The sequence below is a fragment of the Vipera berus genome (genome assembly GCF_964194415.1).
Source record: "Vipera berus genome assembly, chromosome: 5".
NCBI classification, from domain to species: domain Eukaryota; kingdom Metazoa; phylum Chordata; class Lepidosauria; order Squamata; family Viperidae; genus Vipera; species Vipera berus.
This window is the reverse complement of record NC_138207.1, coordinates 62,978,080-62,997,290: the sequence shown is the minus strand read 5'-3', so window position 1 is coordinate 62,997,290 and position 19,211 is coordinate 62,978,080. Positions and strand designations below refer to the sequence as shown.

At 37.0% G+C, this 19,211-nt stretch overlaps 2 protein-coding genes across 5 annotated transcripts in view; one reads left to right on the top strand and one right to left on the bottom strand.

Moving 5' to 3' along the window:
• Nucleotides 1-8,499, top strand: part of FAM53B (family with sequence similarity 53 member B) — a 132,439-nt gene extending 123,940 nt beyond the window's left edge. For both annotated transcript variants that reach the window (XM_081328483.1, XM_081328482.1), the window contains exon 6: nucleotides 1,385-8,499. In XM_081328483.1, the coding sequence (XP_081184609.1) occupies nucleotides 1,385-1,732 (348 nt within the window). In that variant the 3' untranslated portion in view covers nucleotides 1,733-8,499. The remainder of the gene's footprint in view (nucleotides 1-1,384) is intronic.
• Nucleotides 8,500-15,731: 7,232 nt separating this feature from the next.
• The window catches only part of LHPP (phospholysine phosphohistidine inorganic pyrophosphate phosphatase), a 163,402-nt gene continuing 159,922 nt past the window's right edge, over nucleotides 15,732-19,211 (bottom strand). For 2 of the 3 annotated variants that reach the window (XM_081328323.1, XM_081328326.1), the window contains exon 7: nucleotides 15,732-16,148. In XM_081328323.1, the coding sequence (XP_081184449.1) occupies nucleotides 16,052-16,148 (97 nt within the window). In that variant the 3' untranslated portion in view covers nucleotides 15,732-16,051. The remainder of the gene's footprint in view (nucleotides 16,149-19,211) is intronic. The other variant, XM_081328325.1, reaches the window with a different exon arrangement.

Below are 19,211 nucleotides of genomic sequence, written 5' to 3'. Positions count from 1 at the left end.
TCATCTAGTCACAGCAGTTATACAATGGTTCAGGCTAACCAACTAATTAGTTAGGTGCTTCTCCAATAATGGCCTAATCAACAGAACACTTGTTCTGCAATTTAAAAACTGGAAGAAAAAAACCTTTTCAGTGCAAGGTAGTACAGTATACACCTTTAATCCTGGCACACAAGAGAACAGGTGTTGACACAATTGCTTCGGAGCAGAGAGGAGTGAAAAATGCCATTGTGAGAGCTAAACCACTTCATTTGCAGCACTGTTTGCAAACTGAATGCTTTTTGGTAGTTACCAGGTAACTGGAACTCAAAGAACCGTGTCAGAGGCTGGGACCTCATGATGAACAAATGCTTCCTCTGCTAATAAACTTACATCTGCAACAAAGTCATAGCGCCTCCTTCCCAACAGAACCATCCCTTCCCCCAAACTCTAGGAAACCTTTCAGTATGGGCAAACTTGGTTTGTGGATTTCAAGGATGGGGAAGGAAACTTGCAAATGTGGTTTTTCTGATTTGTAAAGCTATAAACAGGGCAAGCCGTTTCTTTTTTAAAAAACAAAACAAAACAGAACGACAGCGACTCAGAAGTAGAAATTTGTGACCCTGTATCTTCTCAATGCATGAATTTAATCCACAACCATAGATGGTTTCTAATGAATGGTTCTAGGCCTTTCCTATAAATTGAGCTAAATTATCTATCTGGCTACTTGCAGGCCCAAAAAGAAAAAGGAAAGGAAAGTAAGAAAGCAGTGCTGACCTATGGTTTTTATTTTAATCCCTGTTTTAAAAAATAATCACCGTACCTCTTTGCAAACAGAAGAGAATATATCCGGTCTTTTGGATCTAAAGTATTTAGATCCTGCCTGGCCACTGTTTAAGTTCTTGAACATTTCTGGAGGCTGACAGGAAGGCAAAACAAGCAACTTGATCATGTTCTTCCTCCTCTGAAGTTCAGATCTAGTTCCTGTGTTTGGGAGATGAGCAATGTTGATCTATCCCATGACCTAAAGATTGCAGTCTAAGAATCATGCAATAAAATGTTTTCACTGAAGTCCAGGATTAGGGAAGTAAAATTCTTCCTTCCAGTATAAAGCCTGAACTACTGTGGGGAATTTACACCATCAATTTCAATCAGGTCTGCTAAAATTTCAGTGAAATGTAATTAATATCTCTAACTGGGATAGGGCTGGTTTCTTGGCAGCACTCATGTTCTGTATATATTTCTTATGGCAATGAATAAAAATCTTAGCTAAGCTTTGGAAATCATCCTAAAATGATAAGATGATGATGCAATAGAAGAAACAATCGAATTCTAAGAGGGAAAGACTCATGTTCATGTATTGATTGCAGCACATTCAGTTGTCCATTTTCTTTTATCTTTTTTTCAGAATTGTCAAACGTTTAACAGTCTTAGCACGACAGTCGATGACTGCCCTCAGCAGAACCAGTTCTCCCTTGTCACCAGCAGCAATAACACATGGGTCACCAACGTGGACGTCATGCCTGGCAGGACGCCGGCCTCCACCCCTGTGCCAGAGCCTCATTCAAATTCAGAAGAACATCATCCTAACCAGGAAGAAGATTTCTCCTGTGAAGACTCTGATTTCTGTGCTGCAGAAGATGAGAATAGTAGGAAAGAAGTTGAGAACTCCTCATGGAGGGGGAGGGGGACTGGTGGGGATAACATCTTTCAGTTGGGTGGTGAATTAGATATTGAGCAAATAGAAAACAACTAGGCTCTGCCTGCACCAAGGCATTTAGCAGTGGCAAACTCACACACGTAAATGCAGACCAGAGGAAGAAAATCTGCATTTTCCCTCTCCTTGGCAAGTGAACCAGAACAAAAAGCTTTGCCAAAATTTGTTTAGCTTTTTTGAGGGAGTTATTAGAACTACTGTAGCTCTTCATAGAGAAAACTTCCAATATAACATCAACCTATTTTTTTTTTAAAAAAAAAAGCTCTGTGGATATATCAAAACTTGAAAGGAAAGACCAAAAACTCCTGGTCATTTTTTTTTCCCAAAGTAAGCTAATTTGCCGCCCAGAGAGTCAGCAGCTCCATCTCCTGATGGGAATGGCATTTGGTAATATAGATAAGCTTTTTCTTTTTCTTTTTTGCTGTCGGCTGATATAAATTGCACCTCAGCTGTCCTTATCAAAGGAGCAAAAAGCGGTGATTAGCGTTATGATTTGAATTCATTTTCTGTTGTTGTTTTTAGATCACCTATTCATAGATCTTACAAAATCTCACAAATGAAATTTCTCATAATATATGTAAAGTCACAATTCTCAGAATCACAGTAGTTTGTTATGGTCTACTAAACACACACACACACACAGAGAGAGAGAGAGAGAGAGAGAGAGAGAGAGAGAGAGAGAGAGAGAGAGAGAGAGAGAGAGAGAGATATGCATACCAATAACATTATGAAAAGAAAGCACAATGGATTTTTATCCATACTAGTAAAAAGAGATCTGTGCTTCTTAAGAGGCCTCCTTATCCAAATCAAACATGCACAAGTATCATTTGCAATGCACTCTTACTCATTTTCCCCTGGATCAGATTTAATGGGTTGGATGCACACTTTGATGCATGACCTCTAGTTCATTGTTGTTATTAATTTACTGGCAAGAAGAGGACAGAAGCTTTGTCTGGAGAAGTAAAATATTGAGAACATTTTTGCACTCTTGAAATTTCAATGAATAATGAAATTAAATTTATATACAGTATATCATTGGTATATAGCCTATCGCATTCATCAGTAGAAAAAAAATTAAAGATAAATCTTCTTTTTCATTCATTACTCAGTATTTAGGTATTTTCATCAAGTGAAAAGATAAAAGCAATATAGACTATACAGTAATTTGTTACTTCTAGCTTCAGTGAATGACAGTAGCACAATAGTGAGCACACATGGCACTGTTGAGTGGTTTGCATCTGTTTACATATGTCACTTTCTGCCACTGCTACCATGGAAGATAAGGATGTATATAACTAAGAGAAAAAGAAAATTCATCCAAAAGAAACCCACTTCTGAGTGCATTATTCAGCATTTCCATTGACTTATGTCACATCAGGTACTGCTGTTTAAGAGCACCAGGAAGCATAGCTGTAGATTCTAAATGATCTCTCCATTAGTTTTCTTATATTCCCCATCCTTTTTAATAACCTCCCGAAGTCTTGATCGATGTTCCTCAATCTCAGTAACTTTAAGAAGTGTGGATTTTACCTCCCAGACTTTCCAATGCTGGGATTGAAGTCCATGCATCTTAAAGTTGAGAAATCCTTGTCTGGGCGACTGGCTCTGTTTTATTTTGGGCTTGGTCTGTCTTGCTTTTATGATGAGCTTTAGGTTTAGATTTTCACTGCAGAAGCAGTTTACATGGCCTTATGTTAGTTACATTAAGTCTTGTGAGAAAGAGGTCATCATTCATTGCCTGTTGTGGTATGTACAGATTTTCCCACCCTTTCATTTTATGTCCACACTGATTTTGCCGTTTTCATTCTCGGCTTTCAGTTCTGCGACATACTAAATCATATGACATATAGTGTCCCCAAATTCACTCACCATTTTAGCATACATCTTCAAAAGATGGAACAAATAATCAAGCAGAACCGGGGTTCTGTCTTCTAAACACTGGAAATTCTGCTCGGCCACAGCTTCAGGTTCTGTTTTTTCAAAATACATCTAGTTTATTTCTAGAAACAATTGAATATGCACAAGTATGTTTGTGTGTACGTGTATGGCTTTTGTAAAATAAGTCTTGATATTCAGGAGGCTAAATTTTGTGCTCATAAAATCCAGGATAACAGCAACGTGACAGAAATGTACTCTTCTAAGCTTGATGCAGTTTTGACTCGATTGTCAAGATATCTAAAGTAACAGAAGATTTTATTCAATTATAACGCCAAGCCATGCTTTTAGTAACAGGCAAACAGACCTTTATTGTCAAAGCATGCAAATCTAAACTGCCAAAAATGGTATTTCTCCTCTAAAATAAGATTATAATCCATTATCAGCCTGTCTCTTAACAATTGTTATTTGGTTGGTAAGCACAAATCATAGTTTGCAGATTATGAAACAATAACATGATTTATTATGAAGGAGAATGGAATTCAACTTTCCTAGTGAATTGAGTGATTCTTGCATTTTATATTTCATTCTAAGGAAACTTGATCATATAGCTATGTAAACAGAGACAAATGGATCACAGTAGGTAATGAGAAGAGTTTTAGACTGCATCTATTCAATGCTCTGCTTGACTTTCCATTATATTGCTGGAACATGTGTTTAACCACCATGATGTTCAATACATATTTTAAAATAGCCTTTCTCACTTTAGTATCCTCTAATACATTGTGATTATAATTCCCTGAATTTACAGCAACCATAGTTTAAGTTATGTGGATGGTAGAGGCTCTGGGTTTTGCTATAACAATAATACATTTTCCCTTCCACTTCTTACTGCTTACGTTGAGCAACCAACAATTATAATTTAGCACATAATGACACAGCCAAGTTATTCACTTATGAATGAAAACCAGTCCTTTCTTTATAAAAGAAAAAATGAAGAGATTATTTCTTAAAAATGCTATCCTATTTTTACATTTTCCCATAATGGCATTAGTGCTTATGGCATCTAAAATCACAGATCTCACCAAAGCTAAAGCTTTACATTAGCTCATTTAAGCTTCATTCAGTAGGTTTTGTTTCTTCACATGTTCATTTTTGTTATTTTCTGTCTGAAGCTTATATGACATATAAGCCATATGTTTATGCGTATGCAGATACGCAAGTGAAAATAAATGGTATTATGCAAGAATTCTATTTACATTCTGGTGCCACGGAATAACTTGGTGGTCTTTATGAAAAGACTCTCTTCATGCTTGCAAAATCTGTTGATTGCAAACTAAGTTAATATACATTGCTTGTTTCACAAACAGAAACGTAATGGGCACGTTTTCATAGATTTGAGTTGGACTTAAGATTTTGTTTTTATAGTTTGGGCTGAGTTAGTTATTTTTAGATCTCACTGTGGGTTATCAGGAACATGACAGATCTGGAGGTCTTCCTCCTCTTGTGTATCTCTTGTAAAACCTCTTGCTGCTTTTGACCCTTCCCTACAAATTTTATCAGGTAGTGGCTTTAATTATGTAGCAATGTTATTATGAACGTTGAATGTTAGGAGTTCTGAGAAAATCTGTTGGGTACATTGCATTCATGTAAAATGTGTTTGGATTCATCATGGGCACAAAGCTCCTAAAATTGTACTTGTACCAACCTTCTGTAATTGCTCAAGGTTTTGGTTTTCACAAAACCATATTCCAGTCCTTCCTCCAGTTTCTGGTGTAAAGATAAAAGAGTGCTTTGGTGTATATACGTCTAGCTGACTCAAAGCCAAAGCCAAATTTTGAATTGTTAAGAATACCAATTTTTCCAAGGCAAATTTCTCCACTTTCAGACTTCAGTTCCATAGGTAATGTGACTGCTAAAGTTAATCCTTCCTGATCAAATGAAAGCTTATAAGGCACACTGAAAGAAGATGCTTGGCAATTACACACACAAAAGAAGATTTGGTTTTTTTCTTTTTCCTGAATTTTACTCTGCTACAAAAGTATTAAGATAGTTTGGTGTTTTGCTTTAGAGAGACCAACTTCTGTAGCCTAAACACAAAGCTATTGCTGCTGCCCTTCGCAACACCACTCCAAGGAATCACATTTTCTTCTTGAGAATTTCTTCTTACATGGAAGACCTGGAGAAAGAGTGGGTGGAATGAATGGCAGAGGGGTTGGATAGTACAGTATTTTGTGATAAATGAGAAAGAATAAAAATATGTGTGAGGCATGCAAACTCATTTTAACTACAAGTTGCTTGCAGCTATTAGTGAGGACAGAACCAGAGTCACATAGTGCTATAAAATTTGCCCTTGTTCAAGTGATATCCAAGCTCTTACTAGAGAGGTAACATTTCTATTGAGTGTAATAATTAAATACATTTATGCTGACAACCTAAGCCTGTTGTTTATCACCTGGGTATCACTATGGGCAAAAAATTACAGTGGCAAATGAATCATCTTTAATTATTGACATAAACAGAGTGCAGTCTGTAGGGTATATGCATGTATGCATACCACGTTATTAGATGCAGGTTTTGGTTGTATAACATCTGGACAACCAATCAGGTGGCTATGGCCAAAAGAGCTTACTCAATGCAAATTTGAATAATAGATTTGATATTCAAGCTATATGTGTATCATCAGAGATCTGTTGAGCAGACCTTGAAAATTCCTACATGGCAAATTGTAATAGGCAGTCAAATGGATTATTATTTAGGCTATTAACTATTTCAGATACAGCATATTGATCTATATTTGTTACCTGCGTAGCTGTTCCTAGTTTTTTCTTTGAAAAAAAAGCACTCTGTGCAAATAACAACGTGCAGCATTTTGCTGTGGTACTGTTAAAATAATTGCAAATTTTGGATCAGATCCATATCATGATTGTGGTTGTATATATATTTACATCAAAGTAAGTGAGTTTGGTGTGACTTACTTCTGAGTAAATGTGTAGGGTTGTGCTGTAAGGTATCTCATTAATTTCAGTAAGTGGTGTCTTCATTTCATTTAATCTGGATCCTACCCACTGGATTTATTTTCCATTTTATTACATGGTTCCATCAAAATTCTCTCCACCATCTTGGATTATATATAGATTTTTTTTTACTAAACATTACCTATCCTCAGAGAAATGGTTGCCTGTCTGCTGCGCACAAATATAGCGTGTTCTTTGCTATAACATTTTCACTTGGAAGTAATGATAGCTAATCACAGCATTTTTATGTGGGCTTGCCTACAGAGAGTACATCTTATGCCATTAACCTTACACTTTTTGAGATAGTGTACCAGCTTTCACCTACATACATCTTGATTAATGACAGTTTGCTTTGTCTTTAGTGCTATAGAGGCAGCCTTTTCTTATTTGGGGTTTTTATGCATATAAGGGCTTCTAAAAAAACAAAAAGGGCTGCAACCTATGAGAAGCTAAGTACACAGAGTAGGAAAGGGCCCCAGAGGACCACAACCCAACTCTCCTAGCTGTAGCTTAGTTTATATAGCTGCAAACTTTCTTTGCCTTAGCAATAATGCTTCACTAGCAAATGGCCTTACAGTGAACACATCTGCATACTTACAATATACTGTTTGCCTAGGATTAATCCCAGGTGGCGTTTCATTGGATTGCATTGGGTTTGGTGTTGTATGATTTATGTATTGAAACTAGGTTTTTAAAGCCTTACTTCTTCTTTTTTAAAAAAATAGAAGCAAAATGTTATGGAATGTATGGATGCGTGTACATGTATGTATGGGTGTATATATAGATGAGACGTCTGTGCATGTATGTACATTCACACAAAAGTAAACATCTGAAATATAAGCTTATGTTTACAGAAATACTTTTGATGATAACATACAGGGGTGTGCTGTTCTGAATAAAATGTTCAGCTGCATCTATGCTTGGTCATATCCACTGAAAAAATTGATTGGATTCCTATAGTGGGGAATCTTGTGCTCCTGCCGGATTGGTTAGTTTACTGGAACTAGCTCATATAGCAGGTTTTGATCAGGTATATTGACTTTTTTTGTGAACATTTGCTACCATCGCAACAAATATTTTTATTTGCTAAGCAGTACATTCAAATCAGCAGGGAGACGGACGACATCTTAGTTGGCACCTGGATCAATCTGTACTGTGGAAATGTAATGACAACAGCAATAAATGTCAATCATTTCCCCCCCTTTTTTAAAGAAAAAACCGTTTTTAAATGCAACTTTTATGGAAGGGTTTTGTCCTATTAGCACTGATGAATGTTCTTATAGGGAATGTATTGTAGATCTACAGTCATTGCTATTTAGAACTGGTTTTCATAAAATGTTATATTTAATTACACACTGAAGAAAAAATAAGGTGAACTAGATGTATCTCTGGATTTTACTGTAACTTTTCACAAGTAGCATAGTTTCTTTACCCCAATAATAATTGTATTACAAATACATTTTAAATACTTCTTATTGAAACAGGATTAGAGAATATTTTTAGAATTATAGCAATTTTTTTCAGCGTTTTATATTTTCAGTGTCTGAGAACCAATGAATCAGAACATGATGGCCAAAAAGCCTTTGAAAATCCATGAAGTCTAGCAATGTTTAGCTCCAAGGGTGTGTGGGGGTGTGGGTGTGGGTGTGGGTGTGTATACACACGTACACATGTATGTGTGTGTTTTTGTTCATGGTAATTGCACAGATGCAAACATATTGACATATATACAAAGTCAGCTCTGTAGTTGGTGTTTGTTCAAAATCTAATGTTGGTGAAGACTGTTCCCTGACATGAAAAATTAAAAAAACTGCTGATTTGTACTCTCTCAAATGACTTTATTGCACTATAGAGCAGCGCAGTCTCAGGAATTTACTTGTTACTCTGTGTAAATAAAGCTTTCTGATTCTGTAACTGCTACTGAGCACTATTTTTTTCCTTGTGTTATGCTATTGTTAAATGTATTCAGCTGCTGAAATGGTGGGAATGTTTTCATTGCGCCTCTCTATTTAGTAGGACTGTATTTTTTGAATATATCCCTTCTTTAGCATATTTTTAAAATTGGTCGTATTAGCTCAAAGCACTCCATAAAATTATACAATGAGATGAAGCACATTCTCTTTAAACTTAATATTAGTCTGCATAAAAATGTTGAGAACTGCCAAAAGAAGCATCACGTTGATAGAATATTAGTATAATGTCAGAATTACAATAAAGCATTTGCTGTATATAGTTAACAATTTTAGCAGCATTATAATGAGTAAGGAAGGAAGCCAGTTCAGTGTACAGGTTTTTCAGATAGACCAAACAACAGTTTAAAGTTATGACAGCAATAAAAAAGTGACTTGTGACCAGTTCTCACACTTACAACTCTTTGCAGTGTCCCCATGAACACATGATCATAATTTGAGTGCTTGGCAACTAGCATGGCAGTTGCAATAACCCAGGTCACGTGATCACCACCATCCCAGACAGCGTCCGACAAGCAAAGTCTATGGAGGAAACTGGATTTGCTAAATGACCGCATGATTCACTTCATACTTGCAGCAAAAAGGACCCAGATTGTTGGGGGCAATTAAGCTGACTTTGTAATAATGCCGCTTGGGGTGTGTGTGAAAGCCCTAATAAGCAGGCATATACATAGAATGAAGGCTACTGCTAAGCTTGTAAGCCGCCCTGAGTCTTTGGAGAAGGGCGGGATATAAATGGAATTAAAATAAAATAAATAAATAAATAAAATAAATAAAAAGGTCATAAAATCACTTAACAACCACATCACTTAGCGACCAAAGTTCCTGTCCCAATTGTGGTCTTAAGTTGAGAAGTACATCTAGTAGTCCAATTCTTGTCCTACCTTAGTACAAAGCGAGCTGGCCAATCCTTCTCCCAGCCCTAAGAAACAGGCAATGACCAATCAATTCTGAAATCTTGCCAAGAAAATTGCAGCGACTTGGTCTAAGTAGTCACCAGAAGTCAGCGTTGAATCCAAGGCATAATCAGAAGAAGTGGAAGGGGGCTAGATATGTTTTTTCCCCCTCCTATTTTTGCCTCATTCTTTCCATTATTAAGAGAGGTTCTCGTAGGCAAGCTAGATCAATCCGATTGTCTTCTTGTTATCCACTGGAGTTGAGTCACCAGGGGACAATGCAGTAAGTGATGATTCAGTTAACCAGGAGCTACATTGCCTTGAAACATAATGAGTAAAAGATGGAACAAATGGATCTTGAGACCAAACGATAATTGGGTGATTGTGTCTTTTGTAGTGTCCCTACTTTCCAACTAGAATAAAATATGATTTTATTTATGTGGAATGTCCACATTTTTGGAAGAGAACTTTCCCAAATTTTTATGCCTATTCTAAATGAAGTACATGTAATTGTCTTGGCTCAGATGCACATTTCCTAGTTACCACTGCAGCTGATTTTTCTTCTGCTAGCATAATACTACCAGCATCAGAGTGAATGACAGTGGTATCTCAGAGTAACTTTAGATTATGGGAGCTTCGTATGATCTGCTGCATCTGCATTTTGAATCCAACTGAGCTGGAGGACACAAGGCTGGAGAACAGTAACTTAGATAAATTACAGAAAATGTAAAGATTTAGACAGGAGTTGCCAGCAAGATGGAAAGCACAGGTGCTCCTTGACTTATGACCACAATTGAGCCCAACATTTCTAAGTGAGACAGTTTTTAAGTGAATTTTGACTCACTTTATGATCTTTCTGGCCACAGTTTTTAAGTGAATCACTGCAGTTGTTAAGTCAGTAAAATGGTTGTTATGTGAATCTGGCTCCTCCATTGATGTTGCTTGTCAGAAGGTTGCAAAAGGTGACCCCGGGACACTGCAACCGTCACAAATACATGCCAGTTGCCAAGCCTCTGAATTTTGATCATGTGACTATGAGGATGCTGCAATGGTCATAGGGATGAAAAATAGTCATAAATCACTTTTTTCATTGCCATTGTAACTGAATGGTCACAAAATGGAACTGTTGTAAGCTGAGGACTACCTGTAGACCAGGAGTGTCAAACTGCCGGCCCACAGGCTGGATAGGTCTTGCCAAAACCTCACACACTCCATTGCTGGCAATGGGAAAAAACGTCGAGTTTGACACCCCTGCTGTAGACAAATCTGCAATAATTTTTTTGACACAGTTGAATATAGCTGTACGTATAATTCGCTTATCAAAAAGCCTCTCAGTTTATCTGAAAATTGGAAGGCAAGTAGTCACCTGATTTGGGAAGACACCATGGCACCAAGCTCAATATCCTATCTATCAATATGAGGGAGGGGCAAAGTAATGTTTTAGTGGGCACACATTACACCATTTGAAAACCCGATTTAACAAAATGAAATGGTACATATTTAGGCATGAAATTAATTTCCTTGCTCTTTCGTGACCATCTAAACTGCTAATTTATTTATTTTTTGCATTAAACAGCCATAGATTTCATGCTCTGTAGCATAAGCAGCTGAGGAAACATTTCCTTTTGTTTGCATCCTTGTCTCCCTTCCTCTCGCAATCTACTCAAGCTTCACAGAAACTAAATGTGTTTTTTCTAGTCCTGAAACAAAACTTGAATGATTTCAGCCATATAGTAACAAGAGTGAAATTTGAGCCAAGGGCCAATGAGAATTAATAATGACATGGGAATTATATTTCTGGGCTCAAGAATGTAAGCCTTGGGTGTTCATAAAGCCCAGTTCAAATGCAATACAAGTAGTGGTAACCTCTGAATTCACTATGAGCTTTCAATTAATATATAGCTTGTCCATCAAGCTTTTCAGAAGGCCTTCTTTCTAAAACCCAACTTTGCTTATTGGTTTGTCAGTTCATTTAACCATGGTGGTCTCTTTATCAAGAGAAAAGAAAGAGGAAGTACTGCTAAGCCTGATTCCTTAGGAATCTGACAGGATAGGCTCTAGAAAAAAGTTATGGTAGGATCAGAGGATTTCCATCCTTCCACAGGATCCATTATTTCCTTTGGTGTATTGCAGCATAAGAGCCTCAAGTGGCCACTGGCAACTACTATAGTACACAATCTATATCTCCAGCAACAATATTTTCCAAGCCAGTTATGTGTGTCAGCAAAGCAGCACAAAATGGTGGTATGCTTTGATCCTAACATTATGGGGACTTTTATTCAATTGATATCCCAGCTCAAGTCTTCCAGCTGAGTTTGAGTCAGGAAATCTGTTGCCACCCAACCACACACACATGCCTTTAAAAATTTGTTGTAAAAATAAACATTTTTCTCCCACAGAGCTAATGTTATTCCATGGAAAAGGCGTGTTTCGGAGGAAAAAAAAAGGAAGAATAAAAATATTTTTGGCAAAATAAAAGATAAAAAAAACACATTTAAGAAGTCTTGAATCATCAAAAAGCCTATGAGTTGTTTAAGGAACATATATATGAAATTATGCAGATGTTAGAGTGACCTCTCGCACTGAGTAAAGCAGCTGCCAAAAAAGGATTTGATAATGACTAAAGTAATCAGATTCTTTTTTTTCCCATTAGCATCTGTTAATATTGTGCACTAAAAGGAATATTAAGTATTTCCAAATTGTTTTGGCACCAACTATCAGTGTAGATATGTGCTTCATACAATGTAATGTTCCAAATTAAGAAATGTCCTTACAATAGCACACAAACATATATGAATAGATGGGTGGTGGTCATCGGATTTGTTAAAGCTAAGATTCAGCTTAGTCACAGCTAAATGTTATACTAATTCCTGTGCGGAAGTGTTTTATATCATTTGTAGTAACATATGTATAGCTAACGTTTTCTCTTCCAACTTGGCCAATATCTAATCATATATATATATAAATGAAGCATATCACCGACACTGATCATGTCCAATTTTTTCCAACTTTTATGACTCTGGAGAATTTTAAATTCTAGGATAACCTTCTAAAATACTGTTATGGTCTGGCACCAAATCAAAAATGTTTCTGTAGCAACAGGTCCAAACAAGAATATATTTATGCAGGAAAGGGACCTGGTTGCATCAGCTTGGTATTGATAACCCAAGCTGAACAATTTTGCAAAGGGGTGTCGAACAGCAACTTCAAAACCTGTGGGCTTCAACTCCCAGAATTCCTCAGCCAGCCAGCCGTCATCAGACTTACATGTTTTCTTTAAGTTAAAAAAAAAACCTGTACAAAAGCAATTGTCTCCACTCTGCCCTTCTCTTCTTCCCCTCCCAACTACTGGAAGCCAATCCTATCATTTCTAGATTTGTAAAGATAGTTTTGATGAAAAATCTGGAAGCCACTAACTGCAATTCCAAGTAATAATTAACATTCATTAATGTCTTAATTCCTCCCTTTATGGAATATTATAAATGGAAATGTCAATCCATACACACAGCAAAGAAAGACTGTCAGCGCAAAAAGCATGCCATAATGAAGTCTAGGATCTTGAATGGCAGTTTGATGAGAAGTCAATTCTATATTGGGTATGATTCACAACCCAGGTTATAATTAAATTTGACAGAACAACTCATGTAATTAGAGGGTGTTAAGAGGTTTTTTTAATTTTAATAAAGGACCTGATCTAAAGAAGAGGTGGCTTTAAGTAGCTGGATATATCTTTGGTGCCTGATCCTGAGACAAGAAATTTTTTTTCTCACGTCAGGGAAAACATCCTGCATGTCTGAAAACTGAAAAAAATTACATCTCTCTTAGGATGCAACTGCTGTATTCTCACTTACAGGTAGTCCACAACTTCAAATGGTTCATTTAGTGACCAAAGTTACAACAACACTGAAAAAAGTGACCTATGACCATTTTTCACACTTATGACCGTTGCATTATCCCCATGGTCATGTGATTTATATTTGGATGCTTGACAAGTGGTTCATGTGTATGATGTTTTATGACCTTCTGACAAGCAAAATCAATGGGCAAGCCAGATTCACTTAACAACTGGGTTACAAAATTGAACAACTGAAGTGATTCACTTAGCAAACATGGCAAGGAAGGTCATGAAATGGGGCAAAACTCACTTAACAGATTTCTCGGCAACATAAATTTGGGCTCAATTGTGGTCATAAGACGAGGACTCCATGAACAAATTGGTTAGTTTCTATAGGTAATACACTGTACATAGACATTTAAAGGGTGAGTGTGATTACAAATGTAGTCTGTGACTTCAATTACTGGTAAAAGTTTTAAACCCCATTGAATATCATCTGGCCATTTCCAATAACTTCCAATAAGAATGACCAGTCATATTGTGCAACTTTCTACATATAGTGTTTCTTTTCTTGAGATATTAATTTGTTTCTTTATGCACAAATTTATACAGCCATCCAACTGTCACACAGTGCTCTGGGCGGCATACATAAAAAATCCAGTTAAACATTCATAATTTAAGCCCACTCCAACATCATATATCAGAATTGCAATCCCAGAATTAAGCTAATTGGGAAAGATGGGTGTTCCAATCCTAATCTACATCTGAATATTTTCCCTGAAAAAGCACCTGTGTGCTGTGCAAAGTTATGTAATGTGTCCGTATGAATACTCCAAGTCATTCTTGTTTTCAGTCTTAAATTGCTCAATGCCAAGAAGTGCCCTCAGAAAGAAAGAGAGAGAGAGAGGGAGGGGGAGAGGGCGGGAAAGAGAGAGAGAATACAATGAACATTCTTTCAATTTAATCCAACAATTCTCAAACTATTTTATTATGTATTTCAAGCTGATTTTGTGCAGTGCCAATGTCTTGAAACACAAGAAACTCAACATCAGCTCTTTCAGCTTGGCAGCTGACCAACAGAAGGTGTTCTCTGTAAGTGAGCCTGTTTAAAGAAGAAAATCACGAATAAAGCTCAGCCATGGGAGCTGATGTTAACCTGCAAGATATGAAAATGAACAGAGAGGTACATATTTCTCAGGATGGAAGTCATAGAACTCCCCACATCCACAGAGTGCCATATGCACAAAATGTCAAACTGCTGAGCTCTTATTTAATTTGGGTTTCATCAGGTCAAGTATTTTTTTGAAATTTCCCAAGGTCAGTCCAGACTACTTCTGAAACAACCCATTCACTTATCTGAGAAATGCAGGTAATCCTCGACATACAACCAGAATTGAGCCCAAAATTTCTGTTGCTAAGTGAGAAATTTGTTAAGCGAGTTTTGCCCCATTTTACGACTTTTCTGCCACAATTCTTAAGTCAATCACTGCAGTTGTTTTAAGTTAGCAGCACGGTTGTTTAAGCAAATCTGGTCCTTCCCCATTGACTTTGCTCGTCAGAAGGTCACAAAAGGGGATCACATGACCCTGGGAAACCTATAACCGTCATGAATATGAACCAGTTGCCAAGTATCTGAATTTTGATCACATGACCACGGGGATGCTGCAATGGTTGTATGTGAAAAAAAATGGTCGTAGGACAACTTTTTCCAGTGCTGTTGTAACTTTGAACGGTCACTGAATGTTTATAAGTCGAGGATTGCTTTAAAACGTCTTTTAAGTTTCAAAGGAGAAATGTAATATATAAATGCAGCATGAAGATAGCATCTACTGTATGTGGGTATTTCAATCCAGCTTTGAAACTGAAGTAACTGATGCATGCCTACCAGTGTTTCAAATGCTGGCTCGGAATTTCCTGCTGCTCCTCCTTTAATACTTCAGGAAGGCTGGATGCATCTTAAATCCATCTACATGTTCTGTATTGTGTTTATGTAATTCATTCATCTTCTTGTTAAGACAGATTAAAAGAAAGCAAAATTGCTTCAGGGACTGGGCGTGGGCAAAGCTTTGTGTTGATGCTACAGGATGCCACCCTCAGAACATTGGAAAACCAGCTTCTACTGCAAACTTGGAAGATCCATCCCACCCCAGAGGAAGGAGGAGGAAACATTTGGGCCAGCTGTAGTGTGGATGCTGATCAACACTCCGATTGTTGTATAAACATCTGTCTTTATTCCTAGCATGATCCTTTCTTTCTTCCTGCTGAATGGGTGGAGACAATACAAATGAAAAATTATCCAAAGACGTGATCTTACTTGTGTCTTTTGAGGCAATTCTGCACAAAACTCTTTAGGTTCTACAGAGATTGCTTTCTGTAGGGTCTTTTTTGTGTGTGCAAGAAATAAGAAGACAATAAAAAATGGCCAAGACAAGAAGCAGTTCCTATCTTGAGTGGTACATGGTACAGAGATTTATTTGGTGATGTGTTACAGTACCCCCAAAACAGACAAACAAGATTCGGATGATTCCTAGAGCAGAGTAACAGGGAGGCACTGAACTTTTTTTTCTTCACTGTGGTTAATCTATCACGTTAGCTGGATAAAATAGCAAATTAAGTTAGACTGTTGAAGGCATGTTTGTGGTGCTGTACGTTGCTTCACAATTAGTCCATAAACAATGGATGAAGGTTTGAACGTTACTAGAAATGTACAGTTACGCTAAAGATCTTACATTAACATCTGCCTTAAGTGGACTCCTGCAGCATTTTTATTTATGCAAATACTTGAGAATTATATCAACAGCTTCTGCCAGATTGTTCACATAAAGGTTGGCTTTGACTTCTGGATGCTGCTCATCACAAGGTCTGCAAAGGGGATAAAAAGCACAAAACAGAGAGAGGATGAATTGGGGCATGCAAACAATAGCAAGTACACATTTCATTCTCTGCAAAGTCTCATTCTTAGTGCTACTTCACACAGTGCCTTCTGTCTCTTTTAGCCATGAGTCAATGTTTAAACAAAGATATAATGAACATTGCCAACAGCAAGTTTTGTACTTTATCTCTCCCCCACTTCCATCCCAGCATTGCAATCTGTTTGTTTATGAACTTGATTATTGTAGGGGTTGCTTGTACGGACATGGTTTTGAGCAGGATTAGGCAATTCCAGTCCCAAATTCTCACCCCCCTCTTTTTTTTGGCAATCTCTGGAACCACTTCCAAACACAGCACCACAGGTTGGCAATGCAAGTCCTAAAAATCTGTAGTGGGCTTTTCCTACCATTCTGAGAACAGGAAACCACAAACATTGTTCAAAGAATCTCTGAAATTCCCATGTTTTATAAACTGTAAAACCTACAGTGTATTAAATCAGGCCATCATCCATCTTAACAGGAGATAAGAAGAGGATGTTACTCCTGCCCACACTGGTCACTGCCATCTACCTTCTCCTTACCCAAACCAATAAACTATGCATCATATCTACAAATGGGCTGTTCTGTACAAAGGAGACCCTAATTAATTCTATCCACTAAATTGTTATTTATGCAATTTTATGTTAAGTAAGTTAACTTACTTAATCAAAGTTGTTCAGTACCAGTGATGAAGTTACAAAAAAACAACACCCATCCATCTTAATACTTAGGAAATTAAAGGAGGACCCCACTTCTACCCACATTATAGTTATTAGCACTGCAAACGGTGATCAATTTCACAACTATTTATTTGTAACATCTTGGAACTGGGACTAGTCCTGTAGTCCCCTATAACATGACTTATTAAATACATTATATTAAACGTTCAAATTGGCTGCCAGTTGTTCTAAATACTTCCTTACTCCTTTAACTCATGACACAGTAACATTTCTTCTAATGTGAATTTTAACATGAAGGTCTCCTTTACATCATCTGTTGGCTTATGAAGTCTGATTTTTGGTACATTCTATATATTTTGGCAGATTTGACTGCAGTGGCAGTCTTCAGTGAGCTGTATTTTGGAATGATTCAAGGTGATATCTTGAGATATCTTGAGACCATTTAAAAAAAGCATTTTAGTCAGTGGTGGGATTCAGCTGGTTCGCACCAGTTTGGTAGAACCGGTAGCTAATTTTTTGTTGATGCCCTAGCCTAGCCCTTTTTCGCAAGGCCCAGAATGGACCGCCAGAAGTGCATGGACACCACTTCCAGAAGTCCATTCTGAGCTGGGGGAGGCCTTCCAGGCCCAGAACAGCCCACCAGAAGTGCATGGACGCCACTTGCAGAATGGACTTCTGGAAGTGGCGTCCACACAGAGAACCAGTTGTTCAGATATTTGAATCCCACCACTGATCTTAGTTCTATGGGCTTCAAAGACAGAAATCACAGTCAGCGCAGCTTCAGTCATTGGTTCCATTTTCATTCAACCAGTTTAAAACTCAAGGTTTTATTTGCTTCCTCAACTGGTGAAAATAAAGCTATCAATGACTGTGATTTGCAGGATTCAACATATGCTTGTTAAAACAAATCATATGTTAGGCTTGGGGGTGAGGCTTCCGGGAAGCTTTCTCTTGATAATGCTCTGAAATTGTCTTGGTTTCTCAAATGGATGAAAGTCCTCATTAATACTGTTTGGAATCACTCTTCACTAGTAGTCCATTGTTCATTGATCTCTAATTTGCCATGCTGTCAGTGTAGGAAATTACAATTTTCTTTTATTTATTCAGAAAATTTCACTTTTGTGAAAATCACCATAATTTACAATAGTTAAAAGACAACCACCAGAAACCAATAGCATAATAAAAATTTCAAGAAGTGTTATATTCATTAAGCAATAAATTTTAAAAAACTAAAAAATTAAAATGATTAAGCTATACTTCAGATAAAATTATGGTTTTGACATCCTTTGTAAGAACAAAGAATGCAGAGACTAATGGCAGCTACACAAATAAGTGGAAGAGTCTTCAAAAAAAACAACAACACATGGCTATTTGTGTTGCTTCCAAACTCTGGAGGGCAGTCCCTTTGTAGCTTTGATAACTAAGAAATTATCCTGAGAAATTATTACCCATAATAACAGAGATGCTTTATCCTGCAGATAAACTGATTTAAAAGCATTTAGGGTTTTAAAACTTAAAGTCAGCCTCTCAATTGAAGGTTGTGAAAAAGCTTGTAACCAGTGCTAGATTTTCAATACAGAATTGATGCAGTTATGCCATGTCCAGTTTGGCAAACCCACTCCCATTCTTTGGGTAAACAGAAATATATAGGTATAAAAGCTGGACCCTTCCTCTCTCCAGCTACTCACTGTGCCCAAGGCCACATAAGTAACAGAATATAACAGCTTTTTTATGGGCAGATCCACCACTTTGATCTTCTGATTGTGGCGCTGTAAACCACTTGGCTCTGATTTGACTCTTTTCCTATTCCTTCTAATCCTGTTTCATTCTATGCTTTTAAATATGTACCGTAATTCTGCAAGAAGGGATTATTTCATTTATGATATTTGTAAGCTATATTTTCAGATGAGGAATGGTGTAATGCATCTTTAAATGCAGAAAATTAAACCTTTGGGTGTATGCGTTACATGCCCATCATTTTCTAGTTTGTACACTGTAATTATAAACAGTACTGTCTTTTATTAAAGCAGTAACTTCAGAGTTAAGGCATTGTAGCAGATAATCATATCCTAATATCTTGTAACTTTGAGCTTGGAAATTTTTATTATTGTTGTTACATCAGACCATCTGGTAATCTGCTGTTTATTTTGCAGTTTCCTTTGTACAGCTCAAAAATAAAGTCCAGTGTTCAAAGGAATGTGTTTTCTTTCCTTTTCACACATGAGTATTTAGTGAGATATCAGAATCTATGAGCAAATGTTTCTTATGCTAATGAATTTCATTTTTTAATAAACAAGAAACGCTATTACTGACACATGGAACATTTTATTTCACAG